The following is a 22,235-nucleotide window of genomic DNA, read 5'->3' as shown; positions in this document are numbered from 1 at the left end:
TGGATTAACAGTTTTCTGTTCCCTGACTGACCAGAGCAGGGGCTGCTCCAGGCTAATGAGAACACCTGACTCTAATTAACCTGTAACGAGTCAGGTGAGGCCATTCAGTTAATGTGACCACCTGACTCTAATTAAGGCCCTGCTGTTACTATAAAAAGGGCTCACTCCAGTCAGGCAGGGGAGAGCCAGGGAGCCAGAGGAGTGGAAGTGTGGCTGAAGGGCTGGTTAATGAAGACACCCTCAAACTATCATTAAAGGAGCCCTAAGGTAAGGGTGAAGAAGGGAAAAGCAGGAGAGGTGTGGGGAAGTGGCCCAGGGAAATGTAGCAACTCTGGCAGTGAAAGGTTGGCTGCCAACAACTGCTACCATTAGGGTCCCTGGGCTGGAACCCGGAGTAGAGGGCGGTTCCCCGCAACCCACCACTACAGGAACAGCTTCTGGAAGGGGAAGTCAGGTCCCTGTCAGGACAGGAGGCTGAACAGAGACTGTGGGAGTTGTCTCACTAACCTCCTTGCAGCCTATGATGAAAAGGGCTCAGTAGACTGTAACCCTGGCCCTAGAGAGAGAAGGGCTACGTGGAGGGTCACAGTGAGCCACTGAGGCTAGCAAAAACCACCTAGAAGCGCAGAACCCACGGGAGCAAGGTCAGAGCTCTGCCACACAATATATTTAAGTTAACTGACACAAGATTATATAATAGTCTTTGAACTTCTGTCAGCATTAATTCATGTGATTTTTAACTTTCTAGCTACATATAATCGGTAATCAAAACATGACCCTTCCTTTCTTGTTCTCACATCAGTTAAGAAAACATGGTCCCCAACATCAAATGCTAACTCCCTATAGATAGCAGCAAAGAATCCTGTGGCACCTTATAGACTAACAGACGTTTTGCAGCATGAGCTTTCGTGGGTGAATACCCACTTCTTGAAGTGGGTATTCACCCACGAAAGCTCATGCTGCAAAACGTCTGTTAGTCTATAAGGTGCCACAGGATTCTTTGCTGCTTCTACAGAACCAGACTAACACGGCTACCCCTCTGATCCCTATAGATAGAAATCCCTTCTACAGTATCTATTTTTTTATTTTAGTTTAGAAATATTATTTGGAGGCAATTTACTGTCAGTGCCCACTGTTGATTTCAATGGACTGCCAGGCTCTTCATCTTTTTTATTATAAGGACACAACAAATGTAAAAAGAACAGGAGTTTGATAAAGAAATAGAGAAGGGATTGTATTGCTTTACTGAATCATGATCACAAGTTAACTTAATTGTATTAAAGATGCTGGCAGTTAATGGCCTATAACATGAAATTTGATGAAGCTTTATTGGGAAACCTTTCTTCTCGGCCATAAATCAGTTGAAAGGGAGATATTTCTGTTGTCATGTTAGGTTTAGAGTACAAAGAAAATAAAGTTGCTCCAGGAAATTCATCACAATTCCTCTGGGTTCTCTGTCCACCACCTTCTTGAATGCTCTGTAAAAATAATGACTGATTGGTCTAATTCCTTCAAATTAGCCATTGAACCTAATTTCTTGAAGAGCTAGCTGAGCAGATATGAGGGGAGGCACATCACATGCAATTGCTAGGACTACTTTTTGTTGTAAATGTGATGCGTTATGAATATTTTCAATGTAATAATTCAGTTTTGAATATTAACAATATGCCATTCATGGCAGTGTGCCCTAAACTTACCTTGATTATTTGAAAATAAACACCCTAAAATTATCTTGTGATTGATTCGTTTGTGTTTTTATCCAGTCTGCTGGTGTCTAGGTGGCATGGGCTGCTGATGCTATATGTTTGTCATATCATGTTATTATGTTATTACATGGGAAAATGTTTTGACAAATGGGTTAATGTACAACATGTATTTTGCTATCTGAGAAGACATAAAAATGTGTCACTCACAATTGACAGCATGAAGTGTCATGAAGAGATTGCAGGCAATGTTCATTTTTAAATTTCTAACTATGAATGGGCTCCCCAATCAGTTCCTGCAACCCCTGGCTGGCAGACCTCTTTGTGAATTAAGCAGCCTGCAGTCTGCCAGCGAACCTCCACCAAGTGTCTTTATTACTTTTTATGGTGCTGTGACATTGCACTCCATATGATTTTATGAGAATATGCTAATGAGTGTGAATATAATGTAACTGGAATATGCCTCATGCAAAAAGTCTGTAAGGTATCATTACAAAGCTTATAATCTACTGAGTGTGTTCATCCTATTTGTATGTATGTAACATTCTTGTATCTGAAACTAGAAATATGAAATATAACTCTGAGGTCCTTGCCATGGGGTGGGACTCACTGCTGTGGTGCCATCTGCTGGTTCCTGGGAATTAGCTCTGCTTCCAGGTCCGAAGCGCCCTCTACAGGCAGGTGTCCCGCTTGCCACAGGCCCCGTGTCCCTCCCGGACCCTGGTGACCCTATATCTTGGGTGCTGCCCCCTGGCAGTACCCCCTCAGTCTCTGGGTCTCCCCTCCCCAGGGAATCCCGAACCCTCTATCCCCACCTCATCTCAGTCTATGGCCACTGCCAGTCAGGGCTGCCCAGAGGATTCAGGGGGCCTGGGGCAAAGCAATTTTGGGGGCCCCTTCCATTAAAAAAAAGATGCAACACTATATTCCCGTGGGGACCCCTGTGGGGCCCAGGGCCTGGGGCAAATTGCCCCACTTACCCCCACCAGGGAGCCCTGCTGCCAGTCATCACCTAGCCCCCGTTCCCTGGGGCAGACTGCAGTGTAAGTGCCACTCATCACCGGCAAGGACGGTTGGGACCTGCTGCCTCTGCTTACCCTTGGCCTGCCCTCTGCAACCCTAATACCTTTTTCTGACCTTTAACAAGGCCTGCAGCCTGGGGGGTTTCTAGGCCAGCTTCCAAGCAGCCAGGCCCTTCCCTCTCAGGCTGCCCTGTGGCTGCAGCTCTCCCTCTCTGGCTGCTGTGGGCTGCTGCTGCTGGCTGGAGCTCTCCCTCCCTTTCTAGGCTGATGAGTGCTGATGCTTCTGCTGGCTAGAATCTCCCTCCCTGGCCTACTGCTACTATTGCTGGAGGGGGAGCGGGGGCCTTGCCAGCCTGCCCCACCCCCGCCTCTTGTAACCTGATTTGGGGTGTGTTAGTAGTGTTGATTTAATTTATCCACTTAATTTAATTAATTTTAATTAATTAATAATTTTAATAAATTATTGTGGATATTAATTAGTATGGGTTTCGGCTCACCCATTTGTTTGATCAGAAGATAAAGTTCATCCTGAATCAGGCTTCACAGAGGTTATAAAAGGAACTTCGGGGGTATGACAGGAGCTTACACTGAGACAGATATAGTCATAAAGATCTTTTATTAAAATCAATGAAATAGTAAGCAAATGGTAAAACAGTTAGAATTATAGAGTTACAAGTATCACAGTTCTTTAAGCGATATATCTATGGTAATATAAGATTGTGTGCTGCAAAGTTGATTAATACTCGCACTCTGTTTTAATAAGCTGGTGTTGGGAGATGTAGTACCATGCCTATGGCAATTTCCATTTTCACACCTCTGGCAGAGGAAGCTAATGCAGAGCTGTTTACTCTCTGGTTTAACCTATTAAGCTTGAACTGAAATAAATGCAAGCTTAATCTAGTTACCTTAAACTTACAGTTTGAAAAGAAATAATAATACAGCCTGTTAATAGTTAATAGCCATCATAGATGAGTAGTATTGATACGTAGTTGAAGGTGGAGGTAATGAAGAGTAGACAAGAGTAGATAGGTGAGTAGATTGCCTGCCTAATGGCGAGTTGCCTCGCCTTTTTATAGGGTATTAGTCTGAAATCCTTCCTCTTATGCCCAAATTTCATTCTTCCTCCACGGAAATGTTAGGGTACACTTACCCCATAGGCTAATATGTATGTGCCTATGGATGACAGGTACATTTGTGGGCAAAAATCCCATTTTTTCACCCTTTATTGTTATTGGTTCAGGCAAAGGTCTCTAGACATCCACATGGGTGTTTTGTCTAATTTTACTTTTCTGGGTAAGGGTCCCAAAATATGTTAACTTCGCATTCTCTTAACATACAGGGTTTGGCCTGTAGGTCTCTTGCATTACAGCCAAACTTATTTTAATATAAATCTATAAACCTATTACATCAAATAGTCAAATAAGAAAAGATATATTTATACACACAAATAGATTTAATCTTTTGGGCTACACTCTGGAAGGAGAAGCATGGGCCCCACCACCACCTAGGGGTCCCTCCTGCTTGGCCAGCTGACTGCTGTTTGCTGCTGCGTCAGAGCCAGTGCCCCCATCAAGGAGACAGAAGAGGAGGATTCCTGCTGAGGGACATTCTGGAGGGGGGTTGTTCACAAACGGAGTGACTTTTACCTCTCTGCTCCTGGGGTGGTGGCGATTTCCATTGCTGGTGAGGGGAGCAAGGGGGAGAGGCGCAGAGCCCTCCCCCTCGCCCATCTGCTCCCCCCCACCACCCTGTGTACCACCTTGATCTGCTCTTCACCCCTCCATGTGGCTGTTTGGTCCTCCCCTTTTCACCACCTGGGACTGTTTGCAGCAGTGAGGAGGAAGGACTGAGCTACACAAGCGCACATGGGAGCACGTACCTCCCCACCTTGTACTTGCTTTACTCCCCCCAGCTCTGTTTGGCTGGTGGGGCTCCCTCCCTGCTGTGCCCCCGTTCCCTCTGTGTTAGTTTGCCCCTTTCCCCCTGCAGCCTGCCCCGCCCACCACTTGCTTTGACCCTTAGGGAATTTCCCTTTCTGTTGGTTTGCCTGCCCCCCCCCACCCCACCCTTCAGTGTTTGTTACCTGCCCCGCCCGAAACTTTGGGTTTTGTTGTGTATTTGGTTGTCATGGTTTTTGTTGCTATGGCAACTGAGTTAGATTATTATGGGTTAGCTCAGCCAGCTTCAGCCGGCTGAGTGAGCTCTCTGTCTCTGTAAATAAAATGGTGGTTTTGTTAACTGTCAGCTCTCTGGCCTCAACTGATTTCTTCCTAAACCGGCTCCCCCCCAAGGATATAACAGGTTTTGGTTTGGTTGCCTGTCCCACCCTTATCCTGGAAGCTCCCCCCTGTGATTTACCTGGCCCCTTTCATTTTCTTGCCCCCCCCAGTTCGGTCCCTCTGTGCACCCATGCCCCCTCCGTAAGCGCTTGTGCCCCCTTTTGGTTGAGCTCCCACCATTTTTCACAGCCCTCCCAATTAAATTGTATACCCCCCCTTCCCAGTGCAGCCGAAGGAGCCAGTATCCCTACCCAGTACCTGTGCCCCCTTTTCGCCCCTGCGTATCCCACTGCTGGTGCACTCCTCCCCTGCCTGCAGCCTAGCAGGGACGAGTGGTTGGTTCTTCCTACTTTCCCTGCCCCCACCCCCACCCCAGGGGCGCCCTCCTTCCCTAAACACAGCCTAACAGGGAGGCGTGGTTGGCCCCATTCCCTATCCCTAGCCCCTCTCCTCCTCCCACTAGACCCTCCTCCCCTGCATGTTGCCTAGCAGGGAGGAGTAGCTGGCAGTCACCTCACACACATATTAGGGCCACCTCATGCTATCAATGGAGGAGGACCCTGCTCCTGCCTCTGATCTAACCCACACTCCAACCCATGCCCCTGCCCCTGCTGACCCTGTGGTTCCCCCCTTGCCACTGCCCCTGCCTGTCCATGCAGCTGACCTCTTGGCCACCACTAACCCAGACTCTGCCACTGCCATGGCTGCCCCTTCCACCGGCAGAAAGGGTGAAGGGAATAAGAAGGGCAAAGGCCCTGCCTGGAAAACAAAATCTCCTCCTGGCAAGGTAGCCCTCCCTGCCACAGCCCCGAAACCTGCCACAGCCCTTTCTTCCCCTGCCGTTCCTTCCACCAGCTCTGGGGGTGTTCCATCTCAAGCCCCCAGAGTGTACGCCCAGGTGGCCACCACCCCTCCATGTGCCACCGCGTCATCCACCCCGACCACCACCTCTGCTACCATCCCTGGTGGTCGGGGTCCCTTCCCCTCGCTGACCAGGAGGCATGGCGTCTGCTGCCTCCTGGTGCCCGCCTCACCCCACGTTGAAACATATGTGTGGGCGCTGGCAAGGGTGGTAGGGGCCATGGCCATTGTGGTGGCCTCCAAAATGTACGGGAAGGTTCTATTCTTCCTGGAGTCAGAGGCCGCTGCGCAGGAGGTGGTGGAAAAGGGAATGGCAGTAAGGGGCATGTTTGTTCCCTTGGATGACCTGAGCGTACAGGTGGTGTTAACCTCCGTCCTGCCCTTCCTTCCCAACGCTGCCCTGTTACCTGTCCTCTCCACCCTGGGGAAGCCCATTTCCATCATCAGCCCTCCGCCGCTGGGCTCCGTCATGTCCTGTCTTTCTGCCGGCAGGCCCAGATCCAACTACGGTCAGCGGTGTGTGACTGAGTGGCGCTTGAGGGGTCCTTCCTGGTGCCCAACCAGGGGGCCCAGTACCGAGTCCATTATACGATGGGGGAGGCCTGTTGCTTCCTCTGCCGGGTAATGGGGTCAGGGCCGGCTCTAACATTTTTGCCACCCCAAGCAAAAAAAAAAAGAGTGCCGTCCTGCCCCTTCCTGAGCATCGCGTCGCACCGTCCAAGTCCCCACCCCCCCAGCGCCGTGTTGCGTCCCCCAAATCCCCACCCCCGAAGGTCACACCACCCAAATCCCCGCAACCCCACGCACCATCACGCCGCCCAAGTCCCCGCCCCCCCAGAGCCGTGTCGCACTGCCCAACTCCCCGTGCCCCCAGCGCCGCATCACACCGCCCAAATCCCCACCCCTCAGCGCCGCCCAAGTCCCTGCCCCTCAGCGCCGCCTCACGTCGCCCAAGTCCCCGCCCCTCAGCGCCGCCTCACGTCGCCCAAGTCCCCGCCCCTCAGCGCCGCCTCACGTCGCCCAAGTCCCCGCCCCCCAGCGCTGCATCGCGTCGCCCAAGTCCCCGCCCCCTCAGCGCCGCGTCGCGCCGCCCAAGTCCCCGCCCCCTCAGCGCCACGCCGCTCCGCCCAAGTCCCCTCCCCCGCCAGCGCCGCATCACCCAAGTCCCTCCCTGCCCCCAGCGCTGCCTGGCCAAACCAAAAACAACAAAAACAAACCCTGATCGCCGCCCCCTCCCAAGGTCATAGAATCATAGAATCATAGAATTTAAGATCAGAAGGGACCTTCTGATCATCTAGTCTGACCTCCCGCAAGATGCAGGCCACAAAAGCTGACCCACCCACTCCTGCAATAATTCTCTCCCTTGACTCAGCTGTTGAAGTCTCCAAATCATGATTTAAAGACTTCAAGAAGCAGATAATTCTCCAGCAAGCGACCCCTGCCCCATGCTGCGGAGGAAGGCGAAAAACCTCCAGGGCCACTGCCAATCTACCCTGGAGGAAAATTCCTTCCTGACCCCAAATATGGCAATCAGCTGAACCCCGAGCATGCGGGCAAGACTCTCCAGCCAGACACTTAGGAAAAAGGCTTACAATATCCCAACATTGACCCTTGGTACTAATTATTGGTGGCATGTTATTGACCTATTGACTAAATCACATTAACCTATCAAACCATCCCCTCCATAAACTTATCAAGCTTAATCTTGAAGCCAGAGAGGTCCTTTGCCCCCACTGTTTCCCTCGGTAGGCTGTTCCAGAATTTCACTCCTCTGATGGTTATAAACCTTCGTCTAATTTCAAGCCTAAATTTCCTGACTGCCAATTTATATCCATTTGTTCTCGTGTCCACATTAGTACTGAGCTGAAATAATTCCTCTCCCTCCCTGGTATTTATCCCTCTGATATATTTAAAGAGAGCAATCATATCTCCCCATAGCCTTCTTTTAGTTAAGGAAAACAAACCGAGCTCCTCAAGTCTCCTTTCATACGACGGGCTTTCCATTCCTCAGATCATTCTAGAAGCCCTTCTTTGTACCTGTTTCAGTTTGAATTCATCCTTCTTAAACATGGGAGACCAAAACTGCACACAGTACTCCAAATGAGGTCTCACCAACGCCTTGTATAACGGGACTAGCACCTCCTTATCTCTACTAGAAATACCTCGCCTAATGCATCCCAAGACCGCATTAGCTTTTTTAACGGCCACATCACATTGCCGACTCATAGTCATCCTGCGATCAACCAGGTCTCCTAGGTCCTTCTCCTCTTCCGTTACTTCCAACTGGTGCGTCCCCAGCTTGTAACTAAAATTCCTGTTAGTCATCCCTAAATGCATAACCTTACACTTCTCACTATTGAATTTCATCCTGTTACTAATACTCCAGTTTACAAGGTCATCCAAATCTCCCTGGAGGATATCCCGATCCTTCTCCGAATTGGCAATGCCTCCCAACTTCGTGTCATCCGCAAACTTTATCAGCCCACTCCTACTTTTGATTCCGAGGTCAGTGATAAATAGATTGAATAAAATCGGACCCAAAACCGAACCTTGAGGAAATCCACTGGTAATCTCCTTCCAACCCGACAGATCACCTTTCAATACGATCCGCTGCAGTCCCCCAGCGCTTGGTAGGCTGGTGCCTGGAGCCGGCCCTGGATGGGGCACGTCTGGAGAGCCTGTCCCCTGGCCCGGCACGTAGAGGCATCCGGGACCGCCGAGACCCGGGACGGCACCATCCCTGTCATCGCCGGTGACCCTGGTGGCCCGACTACCGCTGCTGCTGCTCCTCCTCCTCCTGATGCAGGCCCCACTCAGGCCGTGGGGCCGGCCGAGCAGGCGGGCCTTGCCTCCATCGGTTGCAGTTCGGCGGGGCCTGCAGAGGAGAGGGAGCAAGACTCCTGCCGGCTGCGAGAGAGGGAAGTTTCCCTTTCCCCCACTGTCCCGTCCTTGCCGCCCCAAGCCCTGGAACCATCACCCTTGCGCCCTGGCCCTGCCCCTGCTGACGGGCCCTACACTTCCACCTCGGAGGGCTGGGTGCTCATCCGGGAGAAGCGCAGCACCTGCAAATTTGCAGGCTCGATCCCTCCCCTCCAATGAGGAGGAAGAGGAGGCCCACCGAAAGATGCTGCAGGAGGCTGAGGTTGCTAAATCTTCTGCTGCACCCCCGGATGGAGCTCAGCAGAAGGTAATGGCTATGGAAGCCATGGCAGAAGATGGAGGCGATCCTACTTCCCTTGTCGGGTCCCCCCGAGGAGGCCTCTGTGGAAGTTCCCATGGCCCCTATACCACCTGTGCCCCCTGGCACCACCAATACCGGGGCAATTGTTGCCTCTGTCACTGGCGGGGAGGTTGCCGGGGCCGTGGGAACTGATTTTACATTCATATTTGAGGAGATCGAGGCCCTAGGTCTGACCACAGATACCCGGGGGAGGACAACCCCCTGCCAGCGGGCCTCAATCTGGGCGGCGGCTTAGCCCCGCCACCCCCTCCTCCACCCTGCCCCTCACCCCAAGTTGTTGCCCCTGCTCTTGTCCTTGGGGCACCCCTGGCCCTACCTATCAGCCTGGCCATGGATACCACCCCATGTGAGCCCACCGAGCCCCTCAGGGCAATGGCCGATAACGAGTGGCCGGACCCTGAGCCTGTGGGAGCTACCTCTACCACCCAGATGGAGAGTTTAGCCTCCCTTCCAGAGAGGGCCCCCCGCTGATGAGTCCATCATGCCAGACGCCATGGCTGCAGGTGACGTGCTTGCAGTGACGGCCATGCCCAGCGTCTGTCCTGGCCCCCCGCCTGCCCTGAGTCCCTGTCGAGAAGAGCCGCACCCCAGCAGCTCGGCTGCTGGGGACCATGGATCTTTCTCTGTCCCTGTTATATTCTTGGGGCAGCCAGTTTAGGAAGAAATCAGTTGAAGCCAGAGAGCAGCAGACTAACAAGCTACCATTTATTTACAGACACGGAGCTCACTTAACCCAAACCAGTCGAAGTTGGCTGGCCTATCCCCTACTAATCTAACTCATTTTCCATAGGAACAGAAACCACAACAACCAAATACCCAACATATTCCTCCCCCTTTAATAAGAACATCCACTAAATAAAACACACACTAGACTAGAGAAGGAGGGTAGACTGCCTCCATTCCCGGCTAAACCCTGGGATTATTTTGCCCCATAACTGTGGGTTCACCCTAGCTAAAGATCCAGCCATTGAGAAAGTCTTCTGTCTCTAGGTGGATTACGGCGAACTTCTGGTGTTGTTGCACCCGAAAGTACCATGGGTGCAGGCCTTACAATGGGCTCCGGGTTCGCAGCGCAAACGGGTGAGGAGATGGTATCAGCTCATGCCAGGCAAAGGGGTATCTCAGCCGCCAGCAGTAATGGAGGAGAGCAGTCAGGAACAGGTGATTGTTATTCTGTGTCTTGCCAGAAAAGGTAAAGTCAGACAACTCAATTGAAGATGTGTCCTGAGAACTGGCATGACCTGGCAACAGCTGATCTACATGTCGCTGCCAGGTGAGATTCTCTGCAGTCCGGACTGTGTAGGAAACAGGTCCTGTTTGAGCGATGATCGTGGCAGGGACCCATTTAGCTCCAGAAGTATAATTCTGAGCCAAAACTAGCTGTCCCAAGCTAAAGGTTCAGTCTTTTGCTCTGGGTGACCATCTGATGACTTGATATTGCTGCTGATGTTACACAATTTGTCGGGGTTCAGAAGGTTTCAGGAGATCGAAGCAAGTGTGCAGCTGTCATCCCATCATTAGAAAGGCCGGGGATGCCTTGGTCGTAGCATGAGGTGTGTTTCTGTAGGAAAGTAAGAAGGTATCCAGATGCTTTTGAATGGAGTGTTGTCCCCTTGCCAATTTCAAAACTTGTTTCATTATCTGCACAAATCTTTCAGCTAATCCACTGGTGGATGGATGATATGGTGCTGAAGTGATGTGGTGTATCCCATTTGCCTTCATAAAATGTTGAAACTCCTGAGAAACAAACTGCAGTCGTTGTCGCTCACAAGTTGTTCTGGCAGACCAAAACGACTAAAGAGTCCTTGTAGTTTTTGGATAGTACTCTCTGCAGTTGTGGACTGCATTATAGAGACTTCTGGCCATTTAGAATGGGCATCTACCACCACCAAGAACATGCTTCCTTCAAGGGGGCCAGCGAAGTCAACGTGAATACATTGCCACGGATTTTCAGGCCAGTCCCATGGGTGTAGGGGTGCCCAATGGGGTGCATTCATCACACTCTTACATAACATACAAGCTTTTGCCTTCTCTTCAATAGCACTGTACAATCCAGGCCACCAAAAATAGCTTCATGCAATTTCCTTCATGTGCACTATTCCACAGTGTTGGTGGCACCAGGCATGGCCCAGTATTAACAGAAGGGTGGAAAACAACAGTGCCAATAAGGCCTCCCTGTATTAGGCCTAAATAAACCAAAGTTGCCTTATGCTTGCCCACAGTGCGCCCCTGTTTAAACTCGGATCGACCTTACAAGTCAGTAACCGAGAATGGAATGTGTTATCAGTGCAGCACTGATACCAGAAGGCAATTCCTGCTTGCACCTGGATAGCACAGAGGGAGTTAAACAAAATAACCGGTCGGGAAAAAGTTACTAACGAGCTAATATGTTTGCTGCCAAGTATGATTTAACTTGCTTAGTATAATTGCTACTTTATAATGTATCTGCTATATGGGAACTAGAAGGGAGGGAAGAAGAGGGGGGGGAAGGGGGGGCTGGGCAGTGGGGGTAATAGAGATGCTTAGCTGAAATCATGTATAAAGAGAGAGAGCTGCTTGTATGGAGTGTGCTTGATTTGAGACTTGTCTGTCTCCAAGTACCGTGCTTTGAGATCTCAAATAAACCTTTGCTTCTCCACCTTGGTGTGTCTATTGGAGCGAGGCACACCGGGCAACGAACCACTGTTGCTGTCGCCTCAGGCCTTTGTGCCGGCAACAGTTTTGGCGTCCCTGGGTGGGCTCGAGGCTAAAATCTAGCCTTGCCCGGACCCCTCCTGGAGGTCGACGGATTGCGGCGACGACCGACGCCTAGCGCGCACCGGTGACTTCATCGGGGGCCTCGGCGGAGACGTGGTGTGGTCGACCCCGGAGGGCACTACGGTGCAACGCGCTCAGATAGTGGAGAAGCAGCTGCGGGCGACGGTGGGGAAACCGGTCTCGTGGATAAGGTAGGAACAGTCCAGTGCTGTTAACCTTTTGTTTGCCTGTTAAGACCTGGGGACGCCCAGTGTCTTCCCATAGGTATGGGGGCAGGGACAGAGTACAGGCAGGGCACGGTGTACACCCTTAGAATGCATTCTGATGAATTGGAAAGTGTTTGAAAAAGATCCATTGACTAAAAGTAAACTGAAAAGATTCTGTACAGTAGACTGGCCTCAGTACCAGCTAGAGGGCCAGGAAAGGTGGCCACCGGAGGGATCACTTAATTACAACACGATCCTTCAATTAGCTTTGTTTTGTCAGCGAATGAATAAGTGGAATGAATTTATGTATGCACGGTTGTTTATGTTGTTGAGAGATAGGTCAGATCTGTTGCAAGAGTGTAATTTGACTCCGACGGGTAGTCACTGCTGTTAGTTCCCCGAACCCCTCCCTGGTTGTAATGGCAGAGTCGGTGTCCCCTTCGGCTCCTACACCCCCACCATATAAAGACCAGGTGCCTCGGGTTCCAGAGATTGCTCCTTCAGTGGGACTTTATCCATTGATTACTGAGACCGTGGTGGCCCGCCCGGGAGCGGAGGGGCGCCAGGCCACTACTATGCTAGTTTACTCGCATGTGCCTTTTAACCCAGTGGACCTAGCAGCCTTTAAGGCACAGGCAGGGGAATTCTCCACGAATCCCAGCAAGTTCATTTCGGTTTTTGAGGGATGTTTTGCCAGCCATAAGCCTGACTGGGATGACTGTAATATCCTTATGAGGACCTTGTTATCTGAAGTGGAGAGGAATCAGGTTATAGCTAAGGCAAGGGAAGAAGCACAAATAAGGCATGATCAGGATCGGTTTCATGTCCCCATTCCTGCTGACATGGTCCCCACAGCAGATCCTAGGTGGAATCCTAATGATCCTAATGGTCAGACCCACCTCACCGTGTACAAGGAGCTGCTCTTGCTCGGACTCCGATGCTCAGCTGTTCACCATAACAATTGGGCCAAGCCTTATGAGCTCATACAGGAGCCTAAGGAAAGTCCGGTCGCTTTTCTGCAGTGTATCCGGGATGCCATTCGGCAACACACTAACGCAGACCCTGATAATGCAGCAACGGAGGCAATTATAAAGGGTATCTTTACCAGCCATGCGGCCCCTGACATTAAAAAGAAATTGCAGAAAAAGGAGGATTTAATGGGCATGTCTGTGGCACAGATTTTGGAAACTGCAAACAAGGTTTACAGCCTTAGAGAGGGAGAGAAGGAAAAGAGGCAAGTGAAGATGATGGTTGCAGCAGTACAGGCTGGTGACAAGAGAAAGTTTCAGGAAGGAGGTGGAAGGGGCCAGGGAATGAGAAGCCGTGGACGTGGGCGCCCTGGCTCACAGGAAAGGCGTTTGGGTCACAATCAGTGTGCCATATGCCGAAAGGAGGGACACTGGAAAAATGAGTGCCCCGAGAGGAAGGATACCCCTATGATGGCAGCAGAGAATCAAGACTAGGGGTGTCAGGGGAGACGGACTATCCTGCCCCCGGAACCCCGAGTAAAAATGCGGGTGGGAAATTCGGAAATAGACTTTTTAGTAGACTCTGGAGCAGCTCGAACCGCCGTAAATCAACCCCTCCAGTTGCCCGTGGCAGATTCCCTCACTGTGGTCGGCGCTACAGGAAAAGTAATCAAGTGTCCAGTGTATGCCCCAGCAGAATGTGCTTTGGGAGACAGAACTCTCTCCCACAAGCTGGTTTACCTCCCCGACTGCCCAACGCCTCTACTGGGACGGGATCTGCTTTGTCGCTTAGGTGCCACCCTGCATTTCACCCAAGATGAAATCACCCTCACCCTGCCCCCAGAAAATGCCTGGATAATGACTCTTGCAGTTGAGCCCTCAGCCATGCAAGCCCCAGAGTGGAGCCAGTGGGAGAACCAGGTTTTTCCTCTAGTATGAGCATCGGGGGTCCCAGGAAAGGCAGCACATCACACCCCCATTAAGGTTCAGCTCCTGCTAGGAAAAGGTCCGGTGCGGATCAAGCAGTATCCGATCAAGAGGGAGGCCAGAGAAGGGCTGCAGGAAACTATAAATCAGTTTCTGAAGTACGGGGTACTGTGAGAATGCCAGTCAGCCTGGAACACCCCCATCCTTCCTGTTCGGAAGCCCAATGGCACCTATCGGCTGGTCCAGGACCTAAGGGCAGTTAATGAACGGGTTAAGACTCTGCACCCCCTTGTTCCAAACCCGTATACACTGTTGGCATCTATAGGGGGACAGTACACCCACTTTTCGGTCCTAGACCTGAAAGATGCTTTCTTCACAATTCCGGTCGACACACAATCTCAGGAGATTTTCTCCTTCGAGTGGGAAGACGAGAAAAGGGTTAAAAGGCAGCTTTGCTGGACTGTTTTAGCTCAGGGGTTTAAAAACTCCCCCACCCTTTTCGGCCAGGCTCTGGCCAAAGACCTGGAGGAGTGGAATACTCCAGACGGGATCCTCCTCTTGCAGTATGTAGACGACTTGTTAATTGCGGCTGTGGGATTAACCCCTTGCCTCCAAGCTACTGTGAGCCTCCTCAACTTTGTTGGGCTCCGAGGATACCGGGTAGCTCGGAGCAAGGCTCAGATTGCCCTCTCAGAAGTACAGTACTTAGGATTTCACATAAGACAGGGGGAAAGGCAGCTTTCAAACGAAAGGAAGGAAGCTATCTGTCAAATTCCTGTCCCAAGCAATCGTAAACGGCTCAGGGCTTTTCTGGGCATGGCAGGCTTTTGCAGAATATGGATCCCAGAGTTCGGACTGTGGGCTAAGCCCTTGTATGAATGTGTTAAGGAAACAGATCACGACCCCTTTCACTGGTCCTCAGAAGCCGACAAGGCATTTAAAGTGTTAAAGAGAAAGCTAATGGAAGTCCCTGCACTCGGTCTGCCTGACCTCTTTAAGCCGTTTCAACTGTATGTGCATGAAAGAAAGGAAGTGGCTCTGGGAGTGCTTACTCAATTACTAGGCACCTGGAAACGTCCTGTGGCATATTTCTCTAAACAGCTGGATCAAGTTGCCAAGGGGTGGCCAGCATGTTTGCGGGGGGTCGCGGCAACTGCCCTAGTGCTTGAGGAGGCAGAGAAACTGACTTTGGGGGGAACTGTGCAGGTGTATACCCCTCACATGGTTCAAGCCCTGCTGGACACTAAGGGTGGTCTCTGGCTCACGCAGGCTCGGGTAGCTCGGTACCAGGCTAAACTCCTAGAAAATCCTGAAGTTACCCTGCAGACCTGCCCCTCTCTTAACCCAGCCACTATGTTGCCAGAAACAGAGGAGCAGGAACACGACTGTTTAGAGATCATAGATGCCCAGTACTCCAGCCGTCCAGACTTAAAAGATCAGCCACTCCCCAATGCAGAGTATGAGTGGTACACTGACGGCAGCAGCTTCATTACAGACGGCCAAAGGAGGGCGGGCTATGCTGTTGTAACTCTCCACGAAACTGTGGAAGCGGAGGGTTTGCCTGCCGGAACATCAGCCCAGCTGGCTGAATTGGTAGCTTTAACCTGTGCACTCGAACTGTCAAAAGGAAAAAGAGTTAACATTTTTACTGATTCCAGATATGCCTTTGGAGTGCTACATGCTCATGCAGGTCTGTGGAAGGAAAGAGGAATGCTTACAGCTCAAGGGTCGCCGGTCAAGCATGGGACACAGATCCTCCGGCTTCTGGAAGAGGTACAGCTCCCCTCAGAGGTAGCAGTGGTGCACTGCAAAGCCCATCAAAAAGAAGACCAGGACGTAGCCAAGGGCAACGCCAGGGCCGACAGGGAAGCCAAGCGAGCTGCCACCCTGGAACCATTGGAAGCTGAGGAGGCCCACGTGCATGCCCTCATCCCATCAGTGGGTGAGCTCCCAGCCCCTCAGTACTCTCGCGAAGAAAGGAATCTGGCCGACTCCCTTGGGCTCCAGGAAAAGGAGGGATGGCTCCACTCCACAGAAGGAAAAATCCTCCTACCTAAAAGCCTGATATGGCCAGTACTACAGAAACTACATCAGACCACTCACGCTGGAAGGGAGGCTCTCACCCAGCTTATGAATAAGTATTTTCTAACCTCTGGGTTGAGACCCCTGGCTTCCCAGGTACAGGCTGAATGTTTGGTCTGTCAAAAGAACAACCCTCGACCAGGAGTGTCAGTGCCACCAGCCACTCTGGAACCTACCCCAGGGCCAGGATTGGTGTGGCAAGTAGACTTCACTGAATTCCCCCGGACCCAAGGATTCAAATACCTCCTCGTCATGGTGGATCGATTCAGCGGATGGCCTGAAGCCTTCCCATGCCGAAACAACACTGCCAGAATGGTAGCTCTCAAGTTTGTCAAGGAAATCATTCCTCGCTTCGGACTCCCCCAGTGGATGGAATCTGACAACGGAACACACTTCACATCGCAAGTCATTCAGGGGATTTCGGATGTTCTACAGATCACCTGGAAGCTCCACACTCCATGGCGACCACAGGCCAGTGGAGTAGTGGAACGTACTAATCAGACACTCAAGCGGCATCTCTCAAAGGTCTGCCAAGAGGCTTCTCTTCGGTGGCCTGATGCCTTACCCCTTGTTTTGCTCCGAGTTCGTGCTCTCCCAAAGGGCAGGTTAGGGCTTACTCCCTTCGAGATTATGTTTGGGAGGGCATGGCCTATGAATGGTACACCGGTTCTGTTAGGGGAGTGGGAGGTAGGCTGCGGTTTCTTATCTCAGTACATGTGCTCTCTGTCTGCTGTTCTTTGTTCTCTCCACAGGTATACCAAAGATTTGCAGCCTCTCCCGCTGGATGTCCCTGTCCACTACCTGCAGCCTGGTGACTCCGTTCTCGTTCGTACCTGGAAGGACGAGCCTCTCCAAGAGAAGTGGAAGGGACCTCACACCGTCCTGCTGATCACCCACACAGCAGCAAAGGTCGAGGGATACAAGAACTGGATCCACTACTCCCGTCTGAAAGCAGTGCCAGCTCCTGAACGGTGGACCGTCCAACCTGCGGAGAAGACTGCCAACGACGATCTGGGACTTAAACTGTTATTCAGACGACAGTAAGGCCTGCTGGGAATGCCCTGTGACCCCTTTTGGACAGTTACAGCGCACTCCCCGTGAACACTCTGAGCGTTGGCTGTGTTTATTTTCACAGGGCCAGCCTAACCTGTGGGCCTGGTCCCTTTTGTTTTTAATCTGCTTGTTATTAGTAGTAGTAATTTTGTGGGTATTTGGGGAATTGTAATTGTTAGGCCTTAGGATCACTTGCTCAGTATGGATCCAGGCCTAGGGTTTGCCACAGTGTTACTCTTTGCTATGGGAACACTCCTCTCGTTAACTCCCGTTTCTCCCCAGGCACATGCGGGATGGAGGGGAATCCCTAACAAGTTAGAGTCAAATACGTATGAGAACCTGAAGATCTGTTTTGCCCAAGAGTTTAATCTCTCTAACTGCTGGATATGCTCCCAAATCCCGCACCACGCAGCTGGGTTGCCCTGGAGGGTGGTTCCCCAAAATTGGTCAGACCTCTGTTGGGGATAGTTCAGTAGGGGAAAGAACATCTCGGGTACCCTCTTGTCACAAAACTGTACTACTGAATCCCAGTATGCATTGAGGAATGACCCCTGGGAACCGCAGGCCAACTCGACGCGTATTCCTACCCCTATTAGGCTGCGGTCAGTGGACCCCGGGTTATTGTGCTATCGACAGTTCCAGTCTGACAATCACACTTGGTCCGCTGGAAATAGCACCTGTCAGTATTATTTCTCCCCTGACGATAATGATTCTCTCCCGGTCTATGTTAATGACAAATCCAACTCCATCGCCCGGTTTAGAACTCTCAGTGGTGCCAAAGCAAGACAATGGAGAAGTGGGAATAATGGGTTGGTAGGAAATGGCCACTCCTTTTACATTTGCGGTACCTCTGCCTATAAGTGGCTCCCAAATCGGTGGTATGGAAGTTGTTATGTAGGATATCTTGCCCCTCCCCTTCGAGTACTCCCTAAGCTGCCCCCTGGTCGCCCCAGGCAGCGTAGGTCCTTGTATGCCACCCCAGAGCCCATTAAGGAGGGAGACAGACTTGGCATGATCCTCCTCCCATCTTATGGGGTGGGACGGCTGTCTCAAATTTACCGTAAGCTCTCTACGTTTCTCACCAAGTTTGCCAATGAGACCATGGCCATAGAGAAAAGCCTTAACTCCGAGCTTTATCAGCTCCGGCTGCTGGCCCTGCAAAACAGACAGGCCCTAGATTATGTTTTGGCTTCTCAGGGCGGGGTATGTGCCCTTATTGGAAATGAATGTTGTACTTATGTCCCAGAAAACTCACAGGACATTAACAAACACATCCTGTCAGCCGAACAGGCTTTCGAGCAGTGGAAGGCCCAGGAAAGGGAACCCACAATTTTTGATTCCCTTTGGAGTTGGTTGCCCAACCTAGGAGGACTGGGAAGTGGCCTTGTGCGTCTCCTCCTCACAGGTGTGGTACTGTGCCTGGTCACCCTCCTCCTGCTTGCTTGTTTTAAACTGCTCCTCCGTAAACTTTGTGCCCCCCGTGCCCCGAAGGTCCCTATGTACCCTCTCATTGACAGCCTCAGCTCCATGGAACTCAATTACATTTTGTCCACAGTATATGAGAACACTCAGCCAAAGGTTTGTTGAGTATTCTCAAAGGAGGGAATTGTTGGTGGCACCAGGCATGGCCCAGTATTAACAGAAGGGTGGAAAACAACAGTGCCAATAAGGCCTCCCTGTATTAGGCCTAAATAAACCAAAGTTGCCTTACGCTTGCCCACAGTGCACCCATGTTTAAACTCGGATCGACCTTACAAGTCAGTAACCGAGAATGGAATGTGTTATCAGTGCAGCACTGATACCAGAAGGCAATTCCTGCTTGCACCTGGATAGCACAGAGGGAGTTAAACAAAATAACCGGTCGGGAAAAAGTTACTAACGAGATAATATGTTTGCTGCCAAGTATGATTTAACTTGCTTAGTATAATTGCTACTTTATAATGTATCTGCTATATGGGAACTAGAAGGGAGGGAAGAAGGGGGAGGAAGGGTGGGCTGGGCAGTGGGGGTAATAGAGATGCTTAGCTGAAATCATGTATAAAGAGAGAGAGCTGCTTGTATGGAGTGTGCTTGATTTGAGACTTGTCTGTCTCCAAGTACCGTGCTTTGAGATCTCAAATAAACCTTTGCTTCTCCACCTTGGTGTGTCTATTGGAGCGAGGCACACCGGGCAACGAACCACTGTTGCTGTCGCCTCAGGCCTTTGTGCCGGCAACAACAGTGACCAGAATGTAGCTGTTCTAACATCTGTGATCTCAGCGGTGGTCGGATAATGACATGTCTCCCCCACAACACACAACCAGATTGGATCGATAACTCCATCCTCCTGGACATGTAGGTAACAAGGTCGGGTGAGACCAGGGAGGTTTGTCAAGATTTTCCCTGCATCACCAGGTCCATAACTTGGGACAATACTGGGTCAACGCGAGTTGCCTTCTTAATCTGAGTAGCAGTGATGGGTGTATTCTCAACCTGTTCAAAGTAGAAGATTTCCTTTTGGGCACTATCTTGATGTTTGACTGGCAAAGTCAACGTTGAGAGGCCATTTGCACTGCCGTGCAGAGTGGATTTCCGATATTTGATTTCATATGTGTGCGCTGAAAGTAACAATGCCCAACGTTGCATACGACTAGCAGCTAATGGGGAAATGCCTGTGTAGGGTCCAAAAATTGACGTCAGAGGTCGATGGTCTGTGAGAAGAGTAAACTTCTGCCCATACAGGTACTGATGAAACTTCCAAATTCCAAAAACGATTCCCAATGCCTCACTTTCGATTTGGGCATAGTTAGTTTCTGCTTTTCTTAGAGTGCGTGAAGCAAAAGCAAGAGGCCTCTCTTCTCCCGAAGGCATACTGTGTGACACACTGCTCCCACTCCATACAGGGAGGCATCGCAGGCCAATTGTAGGGGTAAGGATGGATCAAAGTGCATTAAAAATTCAGAATTTAGCAATGCATCCTTAGCTTTGTTAAATGCAACATTACAAGCTTCAGTCCACTTTCAGGTCTTGTTCTGCCCAAGGAATTCGTGAAGTGGTTTTAGCAGTGTGGCTAACTGTGAGACGAACTTTCCATATTAGTTCAATAGTCCTAGAAAGGAGCGCAGCTGGCTACATTTCGAGATGGGGGAGCCTCCACAATAGCCTTAATTTTTTCAGAGGCCTTATGAATACCCACAGCATCAATGATGTATCCCAAATATTCAACAGAGGGCTGGAAGAATTCACACTTGTCTTTGCGGACTCATAGGCCATACTCTTCCAGTCTTTGTAGGGTAGCCTCTAAATTCTTTAAGTGATCCTCTTCATTCCTTCCAGTGACCAGGATGTCATCCAGACAGCACTGAACTCCTGACAAGTTACACAAGATGTGGTCAATAACCCTCTGGAACAGGGAGGGAGCAGACATTATTCCGAAGGGTAGGTGACAGTATCGGTAAAGCCCCTTATGAGTCACAATAGTCAACAGCTCTTGGGACTTTTCATTGATGTGCATCTGTAAATATGCTTGACGCAGATCAGTCTTACTGAACTTTTGTCCCCCAGCCAGAGGTCATTGATGCGGGGAAGCGGGTATTGCTCTACACACAACACTGGGTTGACAGTGACTTTAAAATCACCGCAGATCCGGAGAGAGACATCTTTCTTCACTGTTGGAATGATAGGAGTGGCCTATGGGCTATGGGTAACTAGTATTAGGACTCCATTGGTGACCAGGCGCTCCAGGTCCGCTTCAACTTTTGGCCTGATGGCATATGGCACAGTTCGAACTTTCAGATATTTTGGTGGACTGTCAGGTTTAATGTTCAATGTCACAGTGATTCCCTTCATACTTCCCAGATCCTCTCCAAAAACAGCAGCATGTTTCCTTAGTATAGGGGTCAGACCGGTTTCTTCTTTAGTCATTCGGTGCACTTCTGCCCAGTTCAGTTGAATCTTCCCAAGCCAAGAACTACCCATTAAGGCTGGGTAGTTACCTCTCACCACAAACACTGGTAATTTACAGTCTGTCCATTGTGCTCCACCTTAACATCAATAGTGCCCAACATGGGCACAGCTTCTCCCGTATACGTCTTCAGAACAGTTTTTGTTGCCTTAAGCGGAAGATACTGTAGCTTTTCTTTATACACAGTCTTGGAGACGAGCGAGACGGCTGCACCGGTGTCCAGTTCCATGCATATATGTTTGCCATCCAACAACAGGGTTACCCAGTATTCATGTGAGCCCACTGCCAAAGACAAAACATGCAGTGGCACTTCCTCTTGTGCTGAGGTGTCACCTTGATCATCCTGGGTCTGCTCTAGGGTATGCAGGATTCCTCTTTTTGTCGGCCAGACCACAGGCCTCTTTTTCTTTTGTTTACAGGCACTCTCAATGTGTCCCTTTTTGTCACAGTGTCGACGAACCAGATCCTTACACCAGCATTCTGATGCCTGGTGACCCGGCTTACCACAGCGGTAACATTCCTGACTCTGCACAGTTTTGTGGGTAAGTTCGTGTGACACTTTATGCACCCTCGGGGATGCACCGGTGTATTGCACCTCCTTTGAAGCCAGTTCCATGGAGACTGCAATATCAACAGCCTTCTGTAAAGTAATTTGGGCCTCTGTCAATAGGCGCTTCCGTATAGCTTCACTGTACAGGCCACACACTTAACCTGTCACGCAGGGCATCATTTAACATCCCCTTAAATTCACAGTGTTCTGCTAGCTCTCTCAAAGTTGCTACAAATTGTACAACTGTTTCATCTTCTTTTTGGTCTCTTTTGTGGAATCTATATCTTTCAGCAATTACGAGTGGTTTTGGGGAAAAATGGGACCCCAGGATTTCCACAATGTCACTGTAAGATTTGGTCTCAGGCATAACAAGGTATAGTAAGCTGCGTAGCAGGGAGCAGGTTTTAGCTCCTACAACACTTAAGAATATTGGCACCTTCTTTGCTTCTGTAATGTTATTTGCAATAACAAAAAGCTCAAAACATTCAGTATACACATGCCAGTGCACTATATTCTCGTCAAAAGGTTCCAGTAGCCCTTTAAGTGTAGCCATGGTTTTAGTTTCAGTTTCACAGTCAGTGCAAACAAGCAACAGCTAAAAGAGTTTGGTAGGGTATTTTTTCTTTTTCTTTACCTTGACTTT

General features: G+C 50.3%; 1 protein-coding gene across 1 annotated transcript in view; it reads left to right on the top strand.

The window, feature by feature from the left end:
* Positions 1 to 8,989: 8,989 nt before the first annotated feature.
* The window catches only part of LOC123346788 (E3 ubiquitin-protein ligase TRIM39-like), an 81,213-nt gene continuing 67,967 nt past the window's right edge, over positions 8,990 to 22,235 (top strand). Inside the window, exons 1-3 of the mRNA XM_044984248.1 lie at positions 8,990 to 9,052; positions 14,472 to 14,660; positions 18,186 to 18,302. Of these exons, the coding sequence (XP_044840183.1) occupies positions 8,990 to 9,052; positions 14,472 to 14,660; positions 18,186 to 18,302 (369 nt within the window). The remainder of the gene's footprint in view (positions 9,053 to 14,471; positions 14,661 to 18,185; positions 18,303 to 22,235) is intronic.

Source organism: Mauremys mutica, chromosome 12 (assembly GCF_020497125.1).
Source record: "Mauremys mutica isolate MM-2020 ecotype Southern chromosome 12, ASM2049712v1, whole genome shotgun sequence".
Lineage (NCBI taxonomy): Eukaryota > Metazoa > Chordata > Testudines > Geoemydidae > Mauremys > Mauremys mutica.
Note: the sequence above shows the minus strand (reverse complement) of the source record. Positions and strands in the feature narration are given on the sequence as shown.